Here is a 23,006-nt window from a genome sequence, read left to right as displayed (position 1 = left end):
ATAGGAGTTAAAAGCTACACACATGAACCTCATACAAATTCTACTTACATCCTCCTCTTTGGTAAGATCGAACTCCCGAGAACTATCTTTAAACAAGGCCACATGGTGAGGACCTTCACTCAGAGTAACCTGAAATTAATGGAAAATCAAGATGTAGTAATACATTTACAATTCATATTGATCCCATAGGACTTACAGGGTCTAGAGCAGCCCACCGCATTGCATAAATCCAGGCATCCCCTCACAGTACACATAAAGGAACATCCCTGGGGGCTGTCAACATGGCAGTGCAGAGACTACAGAATTTTTTATCTGTACTGTCCATATATCTGTTGCATGTGCTGTAATTTCCTAACAAGACTGCTGGCTACTCTTGATCTTTCATGACCTAAAACAAAATGCTGCTGCCCCTATCCTTTTCTGGTCAATGCTATAAGACTACTAAGAACAGAACCATCAACCTACAACTTGAAAAACAAAAAGAAATCTTGGATTTAACTTCAAAGGTTAACTTAGGTAAAGGACAATTCACTCATTCAACTTCTATCTATTGAGGACTAACTGTGTCAAGTGTTGCCGGAGGGTAAACAAAGAACCTACTGTCCCTGGTTTAGAGCTCACTACCTCCTGGGAGAAATAATACACAGAACTAAATGGACAGTGCAGCAAAACCTAGGCGCACATAAGACTGACCACAGGGGAGCTAATGTAGCTTCTACCCAAGGAGTGAGAGACATCTGCATAAAGAATTCGCTAACAACTTAGATATCAACAGTCAGGGCTTTCATGAGAACTTCTAAAGTTCACATTCCTTTGCTTTTCAATTGCAGCTTTTCAGCCTTCTTTATAATGATCCAATTTTACTTTTAAAATACAATTCCTTCTACTGAGACTTGCTAAGAAAACCAACAAAACTCAGCTGTTTGAAAGCATCAGAGAGCAGCCATGGCATCCTGGACTGGGCCCAAGACCCCAGAGGATTTTAGGGGCATATTCCTATGGCTGTTTTCCTTCGGGGTGCTTGCAGATTTGTGGCACAGGGTAATGTAAGAGAAAAGGTTAAAACTTGAAGCAGTCTTACTGGGTTGAGGAGACAAGATCAGAGATCAGAGGGTATCAAGCAGCCCTGGCTTAAGGTGCTAAAGCTCCAGAAAAAAACTGACAGCAGAAATCAATCCCCAAAAACCAAGCCCTACCTTTTGTCCACAATTTCCCCATAACATGTTTGCACATGAGTTAGCAAAACAGAAAGAATCTGCTAAAGAAGCTAAATCAAGATTCTGGCAATCTGTCTAGGGGAGACAAAAACACAGAGTTCAGAGTCTATCAAAGAGGAGAAGTCCTGGTAAATTCTAGAGAAGTAACGGTGAACTGGAAAGAAACCAGCCTTGTCTGTTTCAAGGAAATCTGTCCATGATTTACTCACCTGCCAGAAGAAAATGAATTCCTTCCTAAAATACATCATTCATAACACTATTCATATAACAGCCACTATAATTAGAGTGCTGGTAGCAATGTAGAAGGTAGATTTATAACTTTTTTAGAGATGATTATAGAGTAAGCTATGAGGTACAGTCAGACTTTTCCCCCACCGGAAATATCCTAAGTGCCTATCAATAGTAAGATGGATCTATAAAGTTTGGTGTGTTCACACAAAACCATGGAGCAATGGAAAAGAAACTGGTTTTACACAACATAGTTGAATTCATGCCCAGATCCAAAACAGTGCACTCCGTTATAAATCACACTAGAATGCTTGTTGCAGTTATAAACAGACTTCATTTCTGGCAGATTTGAGCACTAGCCTTATTATCTATTCTGGCCTTTGTTCTTGGTGATGTCAATTTTCTAATTCTCCCATTACTCTACACCCACCAGCTAAAGTAAAAGAAAAAAAAAAACCATATGACAGCTTTCCCCCGAATTTATGTCCACAGATCTTTTTTGAGAGAAAGAGAAGATGTGCAAGCGGAAGGGTGGAAAGAGAGGCAGAGGGAGAAAGAGAATCTTAAGTAGGCCCCAACCCAGCAACAGAGCCCAATGTGGGGCTCGATCTCATGACCTTGAGATTATGACCTGAGCCAAAACTGAAGAGCTGGACATTCAACCGACTGAGCCACCCAGGCGCCCCTATATCCACAGATCTTAATGGAGACCTTAGTATGGCTCAGGAATCCTATTATATCTTGCCTTATCTCATCAACTCAATTCTAGAGTCACCACTTGCCTAGAAAGACCTCTTTACTCGATCTTTAATACCTTCTCCCCTCTCATTACCTCACAACTGATAATTTAGCCTCTCATTTCACTGAGCAAGTGGAAGCAAGCAGAAGGATACTTGCACATATTCTACTTAATTGCCTTCACTGGTAAAATGGCCAATTATTAGTCTTCATCTTTCCTGATCTGTCAGCAGTGTTTGACCTCACTGATCACTGCCTCCTCCTAGATATTTTCTTGACCTGACTTCCAGTACACTGCACTGCTTAGGTTCCCCCTATTACACTGCTGGCTCCTTGAGAAGCTCCTTTGTTGTCTGCTCCACCCTCAACCTCTTAATCTTGGGTATGCCTAGGACACAATCCTTCGTCCTATGTCTTCTCTTTCCTCACTCCCTCGGTGATCTTACCTAGTAAGATCATGGCTTTACATACCACCTTTAGATATTTGATTATGACGTCTAAATTTATGTCTCTACCCCAGGTCTCCAACTGCTACTTATTTGTTAATATCCCTTGCAAGTCCAAAACTCCCAATCTTCTCTCTAGAGCTAACTCCCACTACTCCAGACTCCCCCATATCAATTACATGTTCTAATTTATTCAGGCCAAAAGCATTGGCATCATCTTGATAACTGACTTACACTTCTTCATATCAAGTATGCCAAGAAATCCTACTGATTTTGCTTTAAGAATCGATCCATAATCCAACCATCTCTTATCATCTTTGTGGCTAGTTCCCTAGTGAAAGAATCACCTGAACATTCCAATAGCTTCCCATTTGGTCTCCCTCGATCTACCCATCTTACGTCTGTTTTCAGCACAGCAGCTACAGTGAGCCTTTTTAAAAAGTAGTATTATAGGGGGCCTGGGTAGCTCAGTCGATTGAGCATTCAGCTTTTTTTTTTTTTAATTAAATTTTTTATTTATTTTCAGCGTAATAGTATTCATTGTTTTTTCACCACACCCAGTGCTCCATGCAATCTGTGCCCTCCCTAATACCCACCACCTGGTTCCCCCACCCTCCCACCCCGCCCCTTCAAAACCCTCAGGTTGTTTTTCAGAGTCCATAGTCTCTCATGAGCATTCAGCTTTTGATTTTGGCTCAGGTCGTCATCTTGGGGTCCTGGGATCGAGCCCTGTGTCAGGCTCTGCACTCAGCACAGAGTCTGCTTGGGATATTCTCCCTCTCCCTCTGCACCCCTCTCCACTTGTACGCATAGGAGAACTCTTTCTCTATTAAAAAAATGTAGTATTACTCTGTTCAAAACCCTGCACTGGCTTCCTATTTTATTCAAAATAAAAATCGAAGTCTGTGCAATGACCAACAAAGCCCTAATGATCTGTTTCCTGCTGCCTCCCATTATTCCTCTGATCTCATCATTCACTACTCTTCACTCTGCTCTAGCCACACTGGCCTTGAACACAACAGCCACCTAACTACCTCAGGGGCTTTGCACTAACTTTTTCTCTGCATGGAATACTCTTGAACTAGATATCCACATGACTTCTTCCCTCACTTTGTGCAAGTCTTGGTTCAAATGTCACCATCTCGGGGCGCCTGGGTGGCTTAGTGGGTTAAAGCCTCTGCCTTCAGCTCAGGTCATGGTCTCAGGGTCCTGGGATCGAGCCCCACATTGGGCTCTCTGCTCAGCAGGGAGCCTGCTTCCTCCTCTCTCTCTGCCTGCCTCTTTGCCTGCTTGTGATCTCTGTCTGCCATATAAATAAATAAAATCTTAAAAAAAAAATTAAAAAAAAAAAACCAACAAATGTCACCGTCTCAATGCAGTCTACTTGGCTTCACCTTCTTTTTTTTGTGGCACAACAATTACCACCTTCTAACATACTATGTAATTTAGTCATTTATTTTGCTTCTTACTTATTGCCTGCTTCTTCTACTGGAACTCATCCTCCATTATGGAAAGGATCTTTGTTTTATTTAACTAACACACTGCCTAGAACAGTGCCAGAGCATATTAGGCACTCAATAAATATTTGTTGAATGAAAGACTGTAGCCATAGACTTTTTTCCCGTGGCCATGGATGAACTGTGAGAACGTCCATATATTGCATGCTGAGTCCCAGCCTTTGTCCTCAAAGACTCTGCTACTGCGAGCAATTGTTCCCTGTCCCTTACATCATCATTTTTACCTCTCAAACTATATCATTACAATCAGTTTGTAAATATCTTTCCCTTGACCCAACATATTTCAACTACTGCCCCATTGCTCCACTCTTCTTAGAGTAAAACTGGAAAATTATCTACATTTACAGACTCTACTTCCAATATTCTCATTTTCTGACTCAACCTCTCACTGACCTCACTCTGAATAAAATCCAGAGTCCTAACAACGGCTTAGTGCAGCTTGGTCCCACCACACCTCTGCCCTCCTCTTCCATCTCTCGTCCATCACCCGCTCCACTCCTGTCACACTGGTCTCCAGGCTGTGCCTGCACCGATTTCCACAATAGGACTAATTCCCAGGGCTATGTATCCATTCTTTTTAGTTATAATTCTTCATTTCAACATAACAAACTTCACTGCAGCAGCTACGTTCCCGAGGAGCTTCATCCAGATGGCCTACTGTCCTACCTTAACCGGAGAGCGTGTCATCATCTCCCCAGATCCTCGAGGGAATATCCGTGCTTGAGCAATCATTTCCAACACACTGGTTTTTCCAGCACTCTGGTCTCCAACCACAACAACCTTACCATAGAACAAATAACATCAGTTCAGATTTTTTAAATACACACTTTTACTTAAATAGATTTGAAATATCACTGCGATTTTTTCAGTCTTTTAAAATACTACAGTTAAATGATTTTAAAAATCCCATCCATAAAAACAAAGATAGTCATTACCTCTATGCATACTGAAAATATAAACAGTAAAATACTAATTGGATCCAGTATTTATATCCAAATTTTTAACAAAAAGTTGTGCTAAATTAAACTACTACTTCTAAAACCAGATCACTCATGTTCTATGAATCCTTCTGTAGCTATTCATTATAAAGACAGTTTCAATTCTATGATGTTAAATTTCCCTCATGACTAATTTAATCCACTGTTCCAATATTTTAGTTTCATGGATGTTACAAATACATAATGCCAAGTACCTAATAACCTTACTTCATTACATATAAATATAAGTAAGCCAGTGGACCAAGAGTCAAACAACAGTCAATGCTTAAGACATCACCTAAAGCACATAAATAGTATTATATAGGTAAAAAATATATATCTGTTTATATCTGTGTCGTATGTCCATATGTATATGGCTAGACTGTGTGTCTGAGTATATACATACCCATACACACACACACATACCTTTTTTAAAATCTGAAGTGTTCTTTTGCTGAAGAGCAAGCTCACTATGTATAATTTTTCACTTACCCTTGGCAGATGATCTTGTGTATTGTAACTGGCATCATAATCAGATAGAACATCAAGAACTTCAGAATACATGTCAATCAATGATTTCTAGAAAATTTCAAAAATTAACATGAACAAATTAAAGAAAATCAGATGTGTCAAGAGAAAAAAAGTTGATAAATCTGAAATGTTTTTCCATAATGATTATATTGTTTTTTCTAATTACATAATATACTTTCATAGTAAAACAGTATATAATAAAATTCCATTTTCTCTTACTCAATTTAGAGATATGTTGATTTAATATAGTACATTAACTGAGGATTTCCTAACCTTCCAACTAAATGTTAAAAGAGGGAAGTTATTGTTTAACATTGAAGAACAAATATTAAATGCTCAACAAAGGAAGACCATTAACACCACAAGGGCCAAAAAAGGAGTCAGGTGACCAACTACAAGGAAATCATCTCCTATCAAGTTTGGTATGTGTATAAGAGGGAGGGGGGGAGAGAGAGAGAGAGAAAAACTGAAGAAAGGATAAAAGTAGAGAAGAAATCGCTAAGAAGACTGTTAAATCAGTAAGAATGAGTAAGTGTACTGTGACAGTTGTACAGACTCAAGTGTGAGAGCATCAAGGGCAGACATCCTGCATTGTTTCTTTCTCTAGAACCAGGACAGAACATGGTACCTGACAAATACTTCAATAAAGTATTTGAACAACGAATGAACAAATAAATAAGTGAGGAAAAAAAGGACTACCATGCCAAGCATTTAATAATTAAAGACAAGTTTCAATGCAAGGTAGGAATAAAATGAGGGCCAACATTTCCTTTCAGCTCTTAAACACCTAGAAGTAATTAAATGGAAAGCAACTGCTATCCCTTCCACCAAAAAAAAACCAAAAAATTCTTGAAATTTTCATTACCATTTCATTTTATGAGAAAAAATACCATTTCTGAGGTGAACTCTCAAAATATATTACATTTGGACATGACTTTACTCAATTGCCACATGTAAATTGTGAATAGAGCCATGCTATTTATCTGTTTTATGAAGTCATGATTTACAGCTAGAACTATTAATACATGTTGGTTAAAGAGGAACTACTTATCTTTGGACCCTGGCTTCAGAATACATGTGCCATGACTTATTGTAGGTTTGCTATATACAAATTCTGTTTACTTATATGAGATATATGTTAAAAATGTTACTAATTCAACTAATTCAGCACATACAGCTTGGTTTAGTGGGCAATAATGAGATTTCACTTACTGATAATGGTAATTACCAATGTGCTGATGATAAAAATACCAGCATTCACTTTTTACAAAAATACTGTAAAATGCCTACGAAACCTCCCAGAAGAAAACAGTAATCCTCATAAAACTGAAGAAAATGGACTAATCATTCACTGGAAATTTAAGATATGATGCCAAGTCATATCTAAATGTCCCTCAACTCACAATTCTTATTTTATAACTGTAGACCTTAAATCAGCCTAAAGACAAATGGGGGTATTTCTGAAAAATAAATTGATTCACAGGAAATGGCTGTTAAAAGGATGAAGATTTTATGGATCCCATATGAAACAAATATCTGTACACTATAATTTATGAAGTGTCTTTATATAGGAAGAGACTTCCCTATCTCCAAAGGATATCAGGTTAGAAAGAAAAGGATAGAACACATTATGGCTTTAAAAACTGGTATTGATGAATGTACAATGTGAAGTGACAAAGTTCTGGAATTAGCAAAATTAAGGTAAACTGAAAATACCTTAAGTTTTCTGTGATGGATGCCTTTGTCATCTTTCTGCAATACTAATTTTCTTAATTCTTTGTTCTCTTTTTCTAACCGTTCCAAGATCCTCTGGTACTTTAACTGTAACAAAATAACACCATAATTACATAAGAAAAAGATGAGTTAACAATCTAATTAAGTCTAAATTAAAATCTTCCAAAATCCTGAAGTCATATCTTCTGAATATTTAAAATGAATTATTTCATTTAAGAAGCTTCTTTGAAAATGCTGAGGATAAAATAAATTATGAAAATTCTCATACAAACAATGGAATTCGTTTTTCTATTATAATTTGGCATTTTCTTTGGAAAACTCTTTGCTATTTACATTGAAGAAATTGAATTATTTAAAAATAGTAAAATGTAAGAATTTAAAGAAGCAAGTTCTTAAGTATACTCTACTGAAACAGTATTTCCTATTACATCAAAAATTTAAGTCTTTACCATAGGGACATTTGACAAAAATTCAAATTCTTCCCGTTCCCCACATTATTTTATGTTGTATATTAAAATGAAATAACAATAGCTAATAGTACTTGAGCATGTATTATGTGACAGGCCCAATACTGAATGTTTTATTAGCATTAGCTTCCTGAAGTCTTTACATGAGGCAAAGGTTCCCTAGATTAGGGATGTGAGGTTAGGGATCCTTGGTAGCTTATCACAGGGTTTTGATTATAGGTCAGAGTCAAGAACTCAAACTCTCCAAATTTTGGTTAAGTTTCCAAGGCCAGAGATTTCACATTAATTCTTAAAATACTGATATAAAAAGAGATTTTAAAAAAAGACTGATACAGTAGTAGACAGCTTGCTTTGTCAAAGTAGATGCTTAGCTACACACTTTTTCTTCTCAAATAAATGCAATCCTTTTCTACTTGATCTTCTCAGTTTGCATACTATCATCTCTTCTTTAAATATGAGCAATGTTCAGACACTATTAAGAATTACTTCCTCCTAAAACCAGCAGAATGTTTATGTCCAAATTGTATCATGCCTTTCAAAATGGAAAAATCATCCTTTGGAAAATTTTTAGGTTGTTGTAATCTTTCAAGAATAAAGTAATAGGCAATCAGGGGTCTATCCTCAGACAATGTCCAACTATAGTCAAATTTTAAAAAAGCATATTCTGCAGTAGAACTCAGTAACATGAGACAGGTAGAACAAGAAGCTAGATTCTACTATAAACATTTTTAAGCAACACCTGCTCATTTATACGTTGTATATGTAATATATACATAAAACTCTGACATACATAGATCTTTGCTGTGTAATATGGTAGCCACTAGCCACCAGAGCTGTTGAGCACTCTGAAATGTAGTCAGTCGGAAATGAGATGCACTGTTAAATGTAAAATACACACCAGACTTTTACAGTTCAGTAAATAAATGAATAAATAAAATACCTCATTACGATGTTTATACTAATTACATGTTAAATGATCCTAATTTGGAATTCACTGTGTTAAATAAAATATATTATTAAAATCAGTTCTACCTATTTCTTTTTACCTTTTTGGAATGTAAAAATTTTAAATCACCCATGTGGCCTGCATTGTATATCTACTGCACATCACTGGTATAGATAGCTAACCCTAGGGTTTATTATACCAAGAATTTTTCATAGTGTTTGTGTCAATGTCCATGGCTGACACTACAAATTACACAAGTCAAAGAGTTGATATCAATAGATACACAAGGGTGGTAGGATTTACACTGGCTCATTTCTTTGTAAATATGGAATCAATTATGTGGATCTATATTTTCTGGGGATGGAATAATTCTTTGGTACAGGTGCCAATCTTTAGCCATTCTGCAGAGATGTGTTACTGAGCTGTCCTCCAAAGATCAAGACCAATAGTTCTCAAACTTAAGGATGCACCAGAATAATTTCAGGGCTTTTAAAAAGAAAGATTGCTGGGTTTTACTTCTAGAGTTTCTGATTCAGGAGGTTTAGGAAGGGGTCAATAATTTGCATTTCTAACAAGCTCCTGGAAGGATACTGATGCAACTGCTTGAGAGACCACACTTTGAGAACAATGATTCCTAACCCCTGGCTGAATTGAAGATTGGAATTGCTTGGCTGAAAAGCCTTTAAAAATATACATGGAGATGGCCAGAGCACAAGTGATTCTATGGTATAGTCAGGCATGAGGATCAATGCATAGATATCAACGAAATCAATGATATTAAGAGAACCTGTGACTCAAAATATACTGTTTAATTTCATCTAGGTTGTCCCTCTTATTTCTTCCCTAAACAAGAGACCCTCCTTAAAAAAAGTGTTAATTTAAAAGACAAAAACTTAATTATTATTGCACATTGTTGTTATCCATGTAAATTAACATAACTAGATTATATATTTCAATTGTATTTATATCATATAGTAATCATAAAAATATATTAATTCATGATGGAGTGGGTGATATGGCAATCCTGCACTAGAATTTACCTACTCATCAGATTGCACAGAACATGTCTTTAAAATAATCAAGGTTTTATAACCAACTATAGGAGAAGAGCTTTTCAAATCAGTGCCAGAAATACATTTAGAAAAGCCATTATCTGATTCATTTTGGGATTAGAGAAGTAAAGGAAAAAGATACTGAGGGATGATTAGAACTACGGTAAACTCAAATCAACCTACTAAATGACGAATTATTAGTCTATCTACATAAAAATGCAAGCATAGGTCTATGTAAGAACAAGTCACTTTCCCCCACTTTTTTTTCCACAGCAGTTTTTCATTAAAATTAGAAGTACAAGATTCACTCAGATATAGGTTTTTACACATAAATGAGAAAAGCACACTTACCAAGTTTCTTTTTTATTCTTTATTTCTTAATTTACTTTTTCATTTTTTTACACCTATTTATAATAAGGTTGTACCATCAAACCACTCCAAATTTTGCTCTCTTAAAAAAATTCCATTATCAAACTTAAGTATAAGATAAAGTCCCTTGTTCTTTTTTCTTTTTTTAAGATTTTATTTATGAGAAAGAGAGAGAGCCAAGCAGGGGGAGTGGCAGGCAGAGGGAGAAGCAGGCAGCCTGATGTGGGGCTTGATCCCAGGGTTCTGGGGTCATGACCTGAGATGAAGGCAGATGCTTAACCACTGAGCCACCCAGGTGCCCCTCAAGTCCCTGGTTCTTTCTATTCATCAGAATTACCTGAGTATGCAGAAGTTCTTCTTGAAGCTGGTCAATTTTCTCTTTGTCTGTCACCTAAATATTTAAAATAAATTAATTTTATTTCAGTAGAAATAGATTTATATAAAATGTACAGTAAGTTAAATTTTTTGAAAAGTATTTTAAAAAACTATTGACTTTATATGCATATTTAATCAAAGCAAATTTTAAGTTACATGATTTAATAAAGTAAAAAAATCTGTATTCAACACTAAAATTGCTTATCAAAAATTTTTAACTAATATATTAATAGGTAAAAGCCTTAAAAAGCAATCCTTTCCCAGATGCTATTCTAGGCATTTCTGATGAAGGACTCGTTAAAAAAACAAGAGATCAGCACATACAGTTACTATAGTTTTCATAGGTTGTTTTATACTCTGCCCCAGGCATTTGGATGCTTGGAGAAAAAGAGCACTGACACCTCCAGAAATGTGTTTTGGGGACTTAGATGCATGTTATCATTTATAGCTACTGAAAAAATTCACTAGTCACAGTGTATATGTTAAGCACCTATTACCCATTTCTGTTCTGTAAGTAGAGAAGTACTTAATAAATCAAAGAACAACTTGTATTTTCAGAGCTTTAAGTAGAGCCAGATGCTTGTTTTTAAATTCAATTCCAGTGCAAGATCTGCTAACCCACAACAGAGTGAATGCATCAGTAGCAATAAAATTGAGTAAGGCAACTAAAATTGACTTAAACATAAAACAAAAGTAGGATAAAATCTATCGCTATTGTGGAAACTACTTCCAATTGTTACTAATGCTAACAGTTCTAAGATAAAATATCCGAAACAACAAAGAACTTTATTGCATTAACAGGCTCTAGTCACATTATAATTCAAAATATAAAACAACTGATCAATTTTATTAAAATGATGTCATTTATGACAAATCCATATAACTGCTCTTTGACTTCTTGGTGAGGTGCAGAAGTTGTCATACTCAGTCTTTCAAAATAATTATCTAATTTCTGATAATCAAAATTCATAAACATGACTTTATTTCATAGCAGACAAAACTCAAGGTGAAATTCATGTAAGTCCTTGTTCACTTTCATTCAATAGTTATTTAAGCAATCAAGACATTATGGTAGCAACTACTTATGAGAAAATTTTAAGTGATTTACTTATTGAGATAGATATTAATAACTCTTATCCACACAATAAAAATGTATTTTGAGGTTTTAATTCCTCTTTACAAATAGTTTCTCAAAACATTCCCCAAAACTTCTTTTAAATAAAAATGGCAACGCTTGCTACGCACATACTGTTTTTTCCTTAAAAGCCTATGCCTAAAAATCTCTACAAATATGATTCAGTAATTAGAAGAAAAGATAATATAAAACAAACTCTGTATTACTGTTTTCTCATTCTTGCATAGCAAGCACACTTATGGAGAAAAGCTTTTTCATTTGACTGTGTTTGTGTAAAATGGACAAGAATTATTAATAGTCTCCTAAAATGTGAGGAAAGAAGCAAGCTGGGAAGGCACCAAAAACCGGAAGAACAAAATCTTGAAGACCGATGGAGAAATAAATAATTTCATATTGTTTTCATATGGCATGCCATCATACTATAATAATGCACTCATAAAAATTTTGCTATGTCAATTCAATTCCCAATTCATTTTAAAAGGTAACTGTTCCATTAAATACTCATCTGACTGTAGCTAATTAGTATGAAATATATAAGCAGTGTTAGTATAAACTGTTTTAGTTTTGAATGTGAGTATTAATGGCTTCATGCAATATACCCTAAATTATAATAGAAAAATCCACTAGTACTCTACATCTGGGACAATAATTAAGTAACTAATATAATTACACCAAAACAGTTTGAATGCTTACTGTAAACCAAGGTCTATAGAAGGTTAACTTGGTAATATGGTAACATAAAAAGGGTAAGTTAAAATGATACAAGGTTATTAGACTATTAATTATAATCTTTATGCTAACATTAGTATTTAGTAGCAGTGACTTAAGATTTTTATAAATTTGTATTTTTAGGAGTCTTTAGGTTTACCATTTGCCTTTTTGGCACAAGTGTTAGGCAGAACTCATGCACAGATTTATCACTATGCTTCCTATCTGCTCAGTTTAATGGAATATCAAAATTAACATTATATTAAGACAGGTGTTGTGGTGGAAGTCAAGAATGAGAGCTAATATTTTCTGGCAAATAAGATGAAAACTTTTAGGTTTCTAAAGTAAATATTAAAGATAATGAGAAGATACTTTTCTGTATTTTCTTAAGGGAACAGCACATCTGACTTTTCACCTGTCACTTATTCAGTATCTTAACTAGCAATCTGGGTATATTTAATGTTGATGCACTTCGTTGGTACAGTTCTGCCACTTATGACAAGAGTTAAGTTCTTGTCCCGTTGCTCAATATATTCAGTTTGCATTATGAAATTAATTTAAAACTCACCCTGACAGAAATGGGTATCAATGGTCTTGAAACCAGAGCTTTTCTACAATTCCAGGGCTGTGAAACTGATGGAGAAAGAGCGGAATCCTCCGCAGAAACAAGCTAAAGCTGAAAAAGAAAAACCTTTACTAGCTCCTCACAAAACCAAGCCTGAGTTTCATATTTTAAGTGTTTCTTCCTACTAAGCCATTGTGGCCATTCTGAAATACCAAAATACATAGGTAAAGGACTCATAAACATTTCCACATATGTTATGTATTCATAAGAAGCAGAACTACCAAAGGCAGTTTGAATCTACTGTCTCTGCATGAGCTATAGGGACAGTTTATTAACTGCTACTAATAAGATATAAAGAAGTTAAGGCCTACCTACAATTTCAAGAAGATAAGGGAGGAAGAATGATTAAAACGCAACAAAAAGCTGTGATTTTGCACCTCAAGAAAACCTCAAATGTTTAGAGGAATGATACAAATCTCATGAACTGGGGTTCAGATCATGAGGACAGTGAAGGGCTGAAAAGTCACCTGTGTACCCACCACAGGGAGAAACAGGGGAGGGTGAAGTAAGGAAATGATCTTTCAGGACAGATAGGGAATGATGTCATTACAGAAGAGCGTGAATTGTTTTTGAAGTTCCATTTCCTTTTGCACCGGGTAACTCCGGAGTGGGCCAGACTGTCTGGTACTCTACTAAGTATGCCTCAATGAGCCACACACACACGGAGGTGCAGTCCTGCCAGCTACTGTTTTACAAATGGTGAAAATGCAAAATAAAAGGTTACATGGACAATCTGATGACATCAGAAATAGAAATGAGATTTCTAAACCTGAAAGCAGCCTAGTAAAGTAGGCCTCAAATGAACACTAACCTTGAGCAATGTAGAAAATTAATATTATTCACTACTAAGATCCCTTTAATCATCTGATTCAAAAGTGTATCGATAATCTTAAGCCATATCTCAGAATCTTAGGATGGCAGATCTGTGGGGCTCATTTCAAATTATTTTACCATTATGAGAAAACAAGAAATTGTAAGTAGAGCTCTTCATATTTCTAACATACCAGAACACAGTAACTCCTTCCCTTCTTTGTGTAACAAACCTAAGGAACAGATGGCTCGGCTTAAGTGTCCAATTTGTGAGACTATTTACGGCACTTCAAAGACATACAGAGCAGAGAATGCTAAAGCACCATTTAACATAAGCCCTTTTTGGTTTAAGGCATGTACTTTAACTTAACCAAATAGGAAAATAACTTATTTTCAATTTCTACCTATGTTGTTCATTCACTGAAGGTTAAATATACAGGAGTTGATTCCACAGCCATGGAATTGAGAAAAGTCAGGAGGTGACACTGAAAAGATAAATGAAACTGTGAGGAGTACTCTCAAGTATTACTCATCACCAAATGCGGTAAGGTTAGTAAGCAAAACTTCATTAAATCATTACAATATTGGTTGACTTCAAACCAGAACCTATGGGAAGCTAATTAAATGGGTGAATCTCTTTTCCTGAGTAAAATTTACATACCACTTTTAAAACTTTTCTGATCTAATATATGTAACCTAATGAAGCTGATGTCAAGATCTCAGAACGTAACTCTGAAGTCATTACATTCTTTTCATTTTGACTCAAGTCTTTTCAGAACATTAACCTTGGGATCTATACCACGGGATCATCTAACAGCCAAAACCATTCTTTTAAGGACTTCTTAATTACACCTATAACCAAACATTTGTACAGATTTATGCCAACTTTTATTAGAATCTGTTCTTTAGGACTTGAATCATATCAAATTTCCAATGTTCAATCCTTCAGTAGTCCAAGGTGAAAATTTATTTGTGCTAACTTCACTGATGATTGTGGAAATAATCAATGAGCTTATTAGGGTGTATTTGAATAACTTTGCCCAAAATTTACACCAGAATATTTTCTTCTACAAGAAATAGCCATGTTTTCTGCTGACCCGTTTTACTAAAACAAGTAAATTTCATTCTTTAAATGATTTAAATAGTGGTCATCCACAGTAATCCTTTACATTTTAGGAATGAAAACTTGGGTGAACCACAGACAAGCTGGCTACAAACTGGGGTGACTCCATACAGTACCTGGACCAAGTGAACCACAATTCATAATTCTTTTCTAGATACAAATCCATGGACCCTCACAGAGAATCTCAGTTTCAGAAAATAAATTCCTATGTTTAATATTTTGGGTTTATTAATCCACTCCAGGAAAGTTACGTATTTGTATTAGGTGTCTTTTATATTTTTACTTTGTTAAAAATAATTTCCCATCACTGGAGCCCATGAATGGATTAAGGTGACATGATCCTGGCAGCAATGGCCGGTTAGTGTGAACACATCAGTAGCCCCCTTAAATCATCCATCACCTTGCGCTTCTGTTGGGCATAGCTCGTGCTATATTGGCCAGCGGCTCTGCGTGCTTCCTCTTCATGCTCTTGAATTTGCTGTTGTAAGAGAATGAGCTCACCAAGCAGACCCTGCCGTGAGTTTACAATGAGGAGAAGAGGAAAATTGGGGAGGAGAACAATGTTAAACCAAAGGGCACAAGCAAGGAACAGGTGTAAGTTAGGGAGGAATGGATAGCTTCTAACAAAAATGGAAATGCATTTCTGTACCTCTCGAGCCACTATATAATAGGGCTCTATACTGCATTTCCATTTTCCCCCCTCACTAAAACTAGATGTGTCAGAAATATAAAACAGCAGAGTTTAAAAAGTGAAAAGCAATGTGACTGTCAGCTGAATAAAATGAGCCAGACATATAATATTAAGATACAGTAAAACCCAGACTAACTGGAATGCTCAAGGAAAGTGGCATTGTTGTTAACAACTTACTACTTCAACCTTTATTTTTGAATTGCCAATACGAACTAGTGTATGCTCCTGACTTGAATCAAAAGGGGGAAAAAATCTTTTAATTACCAACCATAATTCTCACAAGACTGGAAAATATATAGTAGCTTATTTAATTATTAAATTATTATTATTTTTTCCTTGATACCTAATGACTTCGATTAAAGATTACAGCCCCTCAAAACTATTAATTTGAGTTTCTAAGCATCAAGTTAATCACAGTTTTACATTAATTCATATGTTCTATATACCTTCTCACACAAGCTTATATGACTACAATTTAGGATCTCTTTCCACAAATTAAAAAATGATGTTTGAGGCACTGTTTTAACTTTATACTATATATAGTAAGTAGTTTGACTGAATTTTCACTTTTTATGAGCTGCTCTGACATTCAGTAAAAGCAGCCTCTAAGAATGTAAATAAAAATCTATCAATTACTAAAGCAAAAGTACTATAAAAGAACATAACTGAGATTTGGAGATAATACAGTTATTCTGAAAATTCAAAATGAAACAAAACCCAGTTACCCATATACAACACAAACACCATTCCTATGTTTAAAATTCATTCCATTTAATAATTGTGAAATGTTAACTGGTACAATTTTTATCACAATGTATTTACATGTGAATTGGTACTCAATACATGTTATTTTCTGTACAGCATTTTTAACCGCTGGCCTATCAGATAAGAGACCTCAAGAGATGTGGGAGAAAAGACAACTAAGAATTGACAATGTCACAAGCCTAATATTTTTTCAATTAGACACCCCAAAAAAGGTAAAGTTTCAATGATTGAGGTCACTAATTTGCACAAGAACAGTGTTCTGGGAGAACAATGGGCTCAATTTTTACCACATTATAAAAACAAGAGTTAGGAAAACTAAACTCATTAAAATAATCTAAATTGGCAGTTTCAAATAGCTTCAGAGTTTTTTAAAATAATTGCCCAAATATTACATTTTATATAATACAACTAGAAAGTTTCCTAAAATGCTGGTTAACATTATAACATTCAAAATTTTAATTAGTAGATTCAACCAGAGGCTTAACTTTATATAACCCAAAGACTTCTACTATAAATAAAAGTTTCCCAGAAAAGAAAAAAATACAAACAGTAAAGCATTTTAAATTAAGGGAAAGTATTAGCATATAATTTGGGAGATTTTTGTCTGATTCTTAGACTGAATACATTAGGCTATGCCAACAGTAATGAAACTGGTTGATTTACTATACATCAAAGGATGAAACTAGTTGAAATTTCTGTGTGACAAGCGAGAGAACATCAAAATGGCAGGTGACATAACTGAACTGTCAACATCTGTTTCCAAATTCAACAGTACAAAATGTATTTACAAAAACCTGTGGCTGTCTTTAGAGATAACTCTTCTAAATGAACATGTCTATGGTCGTGGATATATCTATCAAAGAAAAGACAATGCCAACCAACTACTCTCATTGTCCTCTTCATCTGTCATTTTTTCATTTTTCTGTATGACTGTTTTTCATAAAGCAGAAAAAAGAGTAATCCAACGTATTTTTATTAATTTAGTCATTTACTATAATCACTTCTCATGTTTAGACGTCTCAAAACAATAACCTTTTACAGGTTTCTTGTGTTGGCTTATACCGTAGTGTACCTGTGGTTTGATTAACATACCACCAACACTCTAACTTACATAATGTCAAAGCAGTAAGCAAATACTCCACATTTCTTAACTATCTAGTCTATCAGGCACACGATTCCTTTTTACCTATAGCTTAAATACCCTCCCTAATCCATTGCTCATACATATCTATATATAAATTATATGGTAAATACTTAATATCTATTATATTATAAGCAAACACCCTCTTTCTAGTGACACCTCACTTTCCTTCCAAGTTTGTTACTGAAGCACTGTTATGTGAAGGTAGCTGAAATTAACTGTTACCTCCTAAAAAGAGTAGGAAGAAAACAAGATTTAGACATGGAAAAATACTACTTACACTATGTTACATGACTAAAGGAGGTTACTGTTATTCAATTAGGGGCATCAAATCTCAACTGAGCTAAGGCCATGTGGATGGAATAAGGAAGGGAAAGAAATGTGGCTACAAATAGACAAAATACATTTTGTTCAATAAATATTTTCCCAACCTCACACATTTTCCATCAAGAAATAGCACGTAATTATGTTAAAATCATACACATTATATATAAAAATAATTGTTGTAAATAACAAGAGTTATTTAGAGATGATAGTTATTTACAGATGATATGCTCTCTAAACATCTCTTAGTTATTGTCAATTTGATACTGCAACTCTCACAGTCTCATATTTCTACAGAATTGTCAGATTTTTAAAATATTATTAGATAAAGAAAATCAGTGATAACTCTAGAAACCAAAACATCAGCCAAAAATACTGTGAAAACCTTCAAGTCTTTCCTTTTGATAGGAAAGATTTTAAATAATCTTAAATTTAGAAGTCATCCATATATGAATATATTTAAAATACTGTATTTATAACAGCATTTTAAAAATTCATAGCAGAACTAGGCCCTTACACTGTTTGTATACCCGCCACCTAGAATAAGACCTGATACTTGAGATGTGTTACAGCTGACACCTAAGGAAAGGCTTGGCACATGTTTGCTCCTTCAGTGAATCAAATTATGACCTACTTTTACCTAATAATAATGATGCACATGAAGTTTCTAGTATAAAAATCCAAATTGGCTTTCCAAAAAAACATATATTCTGTCAGTAAGCTATATATCAGCCCTATAATCTATTTTCCCATTTTTCATAATCCCCAGAACAGACTCCACAGAAACTGAGAAAAGTTATCAAATAATGTTAATAGGCAATAAACTCATGCAGTGATTAAAAATGTAAGGTAATCATCATCATCACCATCATCATCACCCTAATAGTCAGTATTTGTTTAGTTTTATTATTTGCAGATCTTGTGCTAAAGGGCTATACATAAAACAACCCTATCAAGCAGGGGTCTGCATTTCACAGAAGAGGAGACCAGCAACTCAGAGTTTGATCTTGTCCAACCAAGATCACATAGCTCAGAAAGCAAGCAGGACAGGATCTGAACGCAGGCAGTGTGACTACAAAATCTGTGCCTGATACTGTCTTATTGCAATGACAGTATTTACAAAGTAGCCTTGACTCCATCCGATTTAATCCACATTTAAAAGAAGAAAATGATGATACTACAATACACCAGAAGGCATATCTGAATCACTAAGAAGGTGAACTGGCTGAGTAGTCCACAAAGACTGCTGGGCCTACAAACCTAAAATATTCACTATCTAGCCTTTTACGGAAAAGTGCTAACCTCTGCCTTATTAGTTTTAAAAGTAACTTGGGTCTAGAAAAGAACTTTATGAAAGTGAAGACTTCTTTTCCCTTCCATTCAAAAAATACTGGTATGCATTAAACTACTTTTCAAAATTTGAATAATTCTATTTGATTAGCTAAAAACAACTATTTTCCCCTCTCCCAGTAATACCTAGTACTGTTCAAGGTATTTATGGTCAATGGAAAAATGTTTATTAATGGATATCAGAAGGATATATGTCTTTCCATTTGGATTACTTAACCTGCTTCTATTCAGACCTATCATTTCCTATTTTACTAGTTAGACAAGTTCTACAATGGATAATTTTTAAGAGATGAATAAATCAGTCTATTATGGATAGTTATTATCAATATTATAATTCCTACAAATCTCCTTTGTTCTAAATTGTTACCAAAAAATAGTATTAAATACAAAGTATGTACTTAACGTTTCTTAAAAGACGTAAAAGGACAGTGTGCTTATGAAGGAATAAAATAGGATTGCCTGTTTTGCCATTCCATTTTTCTTCGTGTAGATCTTCCCTGCTTTTCTTCCTCTGATCCCTCTGCTTCCTAACTACTATACTCTGGTGCACAAGTGGGTTGGTTTCCTAGCTAAGATTCTAACCTACTCTAGTTGTTGCCAGTTAGCTGCTCAGGAAACTTAAGTATACTGATCTGTGGTTGCTTGATGACGTTGGTGGTGGGAATTTCATTTTGCCATAGTTAGTGCATTATTTGCTGCCCGAGGAATCCCAGAAACATAAATCCTACTTAAGCAATACTGTTTCATTATAGTTACCAAGCATAGGTACTACTTTTGTATTCCTATGCTCCTCAGTAGCTGCCAAATATCAAAGGCAAAGGAAAATTCACATGTGATCAGAGTGAACACATATTATATAAAATTTTGTGGCCTACTTGTTGGCATTAAATGAAATTTATATATTTCAATTAGCATCTCTTTTACCGTGTTAAATCAATCACTCAATTTTGCTAAAAGCACAGTATTATCCTAGGTGTTCTGAGGACAGAGATTTTATGATAGAATGCAAGCAGAAGTAAATAATGATTTAGCGGGCAACCGTTTTCAATGTTAAGTGTATAGTTAATGGAACTAAAATAATTATGCAAGGTTTCATGAAGAGGACAACAGAGTAAGGCTTTAAGGATGAGAAAAAATTTGGCAGAAAAGGGAAGAGAGATTTCAGCTGGAAGGTACAACAGAAGTAAAGCCACAAAAATAAGAATTAGAGCAACATATGAAAAGAAAGAACATTAATTACTACCTAATAATTATACTTAAAACAGTATCCCCATTCTTCATGATTTAGACTTTTAAAAGGTCCTTCAAATATTTCCTGTAAATTATAAATGTGTCTGTAACCTTCAGAATGACCATATTGCTGACTTCTGTGACATGTTTATGACCAATCAAAAACACGATAAAATAAAAGCACAGAAAATAACTGTCATTTAGCAAGTTAGTTTTCACTAGTCACAGACAATCTTACTGAATCTAAAAAAAAGGAGATTCACTAAGTGGTCTTGTCACCTATCTATGTTGTGATTGATATATAGAAATCTGCAAATTATTCACTGAAAAAGGCTCATCACTTCAATTCTCAATTTTCCTTCAGGTGGTTCTGAAGGCATCCAGGTCTCAAGGATATTATTTAGTTGACATCAAGGGCTCTAATATTTTTCTTCAATGGATACAAATTCTAAAATTTCTGACTAACACCATTTATTGAAAAGTGGTTTGGGTATTTTTCCATTTTTTAAGTTTGGTAACACGTATCAGAACTTCTGGTCAAATGATGTAAATAACTACTGTCCATAAACTGAATGGATATAAATCCAGGCAAAGTCAAAGAAACTTGATGTTTAGTTAGCCTGTGCAGCATCATGCAGAAATACATGCTTTTCACTTTTGTAGACTTTTGGTAGACCTCAATTACAACTTTCCAGAGTACTTAAAAGTCTAGTGATCCCAGACCGGGCGCCACAGGTAATCAGTTCATTGTGCTATTCATTCTAACTTAAGTCAAACAATCTGAATCTGTATTCTCTCAACTCCGTCATTTTGACTTCAATTGATTTGGAAAGGTCCTACCTGTTCCTGTTCTTTTAAAATTTATTTATTTATTTTAGGGTGAGGGGGAGAGAGAAAGAGAGTGCATGTGTAGGGGAAGAGGCAGAGGGGAAGCAGACTCCCTGCTGAGTGGGGAGCCCCATATAGGGCCCCATCTCAGGATGGGGAGATCACAACCCCAGCTGAAACTCAGTCATACGTTCAATGGACTGAGCCACCCAGGTGCCCCTGTGTTCTATTAGAAAGGACAAATCTCTTTTCTAGTTCTAGCTGTAGAAATGTTTCGCTACTTTGAAAAATAATTGATTCACATTTACTTTTACATTTGTAGTTTAAATTTTACATTTGTAGTTTAAGTCTGGCCAGAAATTTTGGTACAACACAGACAACCATTAAGCTAAGACACGACTGCTTCAAACTCTGAATACCATTTTCGATCTGGGGCTCTCATAGGTAAGCGTATCATAGGTCAGTGCCAAGCCTTGAAACCCCATAATGTTGCATATTAACAAAATTCAAAACCACTAGTTGAGGCTGGAAATACTTTTCCTGTATAATAAGTTATTATACTAGCATTTGCTATAATTTAAACTGTAATGAAAGTAGCTTAATTACAACTCTAGACTTAGTAATATTAATTGCTGAGCTTTTAATGGGAAAGATAACTCCCATAAATTATGAAGAAGTTAAAAGGAAATAGTAGACAAGAACATTTACCTTCAAGCGAAGTAAATTATAAATTAAAGCAGTAAATTTACTTTTATGTCTATTGTGTAAAATAACATCTGAGAATATAATTATATTCCTAGGGATCCATTCTCTTGCTTTTTCTGTACTGCAAAGCTCCTGATCACTTAGCAGGATTTTAAGGAGATAGTATCTGAGTTAGACCCTGAAACAGGTTTTTCATTCACCAAAGCAATCCTCCTTGGCCATACCAGAAAAGAGCAAAGATGCGGACCTCCCCTAACTGATCTAGGCAACAAGGCTTCATCACTCTAAAACCACACTACTAACCCAGTAAGAGAGGTTCCTACCCGCTCTTTAGATTAGCTGTTCTCTACATATTAAGTCTACCTGCATTAAGGGACAAGGCCTTGGCTCAAAATAACTTTGCATAATAGGCTAATTGCTATTCAAATTTTTCTCCCCAGTAGCATGAACAGTCAATGGTGTTCCTTTTGTTAAAATGCCAATGGAAAAGGTATCAAACAAGATCAAGTTAAAAGGCAAATACACTTACACACACACACACACACACACACACACACACACGTACACACATTTTAAAATGTTTTCTCCGAAAGATCTAGTTAAAAGGCAAGAGAAAAGTCTTTTGAAATATTAGAATTCAAACTTGGAATATCGTATAAAAAGTTCAAAGTTAAAGGACAAGGAGAAAGATGGAAACCTACACACAGGAATTATTTTCTTTCTGCCCTCCAAATAAACATAAAATTAATTTCCCTTCAATTTATAAAAACCACAATAACCTTCAGTATAAAAGTTACATATTCCATATTTAATTCTGAAATGTTCATTAAATATCTTTTTTAGGTATCTGTTTATATAAATATTATTTCAGAAAAACATCCAAGGAATCAGTTATGTCGCCAATTCCAAAAGATGAAAAAAATGAAGACTAAGAGAATGTCAGGTTAACATATGAATATAAATAAAGAGCAATG

At 34.9% G+C, this 23,006-nt stretch overlaps 1 protein-coding gene across 4 annotated transcripts in view; it reads right to left on the bottom strand.

Annotated features, from left to right (window-relative positions):
• The window catches only part of OPA1 (OPA1 mitochondrial dynamin like GTPase), an 87,200-nt gene that overhangs the window by 52,721 nt on the left and 11,473 nt on the right, over positions 1-23,006 (bottom strand). For 2 of the 4 annotated variants that reach the window (XM_080811762.1, XM_080811761.1), the window contains 6 exons: positions 15,399-15,509; positions 10,560-10,613; positions 7,371-7,475; positions 5,616-5,702; positions 4,813-4,926; positions 49-129 (listed from right to left, as the gene is read on the bottom strand). In XM_080811762.1, coding sequence (XP_080667888.1) covers positions 49-129; positions 4,813-4,926; positions 5,616-5,702; positions 7,371-7,475; positions 10,560-10,613; positions 15,399-15,509 — 552 coding nt within the window. The remainder of the gene's footprint in view (positions 1-48; positions 130-4,812; positions 4,927-5,615; positions 5,703-7,370; positions 7,476-10,559; positions 10,614-15,398; positions 15,510-23,006) is intronic. The other 2 variants (XM_080811764.1, XM_080811763.1) reach the window with 1 other exon arrangement.

This window comes from Martes martes (assembly GCF_963455335.1).
Source record: "Martes martes genome assembly, chromosome: 1".
Taxonomy (NCBI): domain Eukaryota; kingdom Metazoa; phylum Chordata; class Mammalia; order Carnivora; family Mustelidae; genus Martes; species Martes martes.
This window is presented reverse-complemented; position numbering and strand designations above follow the sequence as displayed.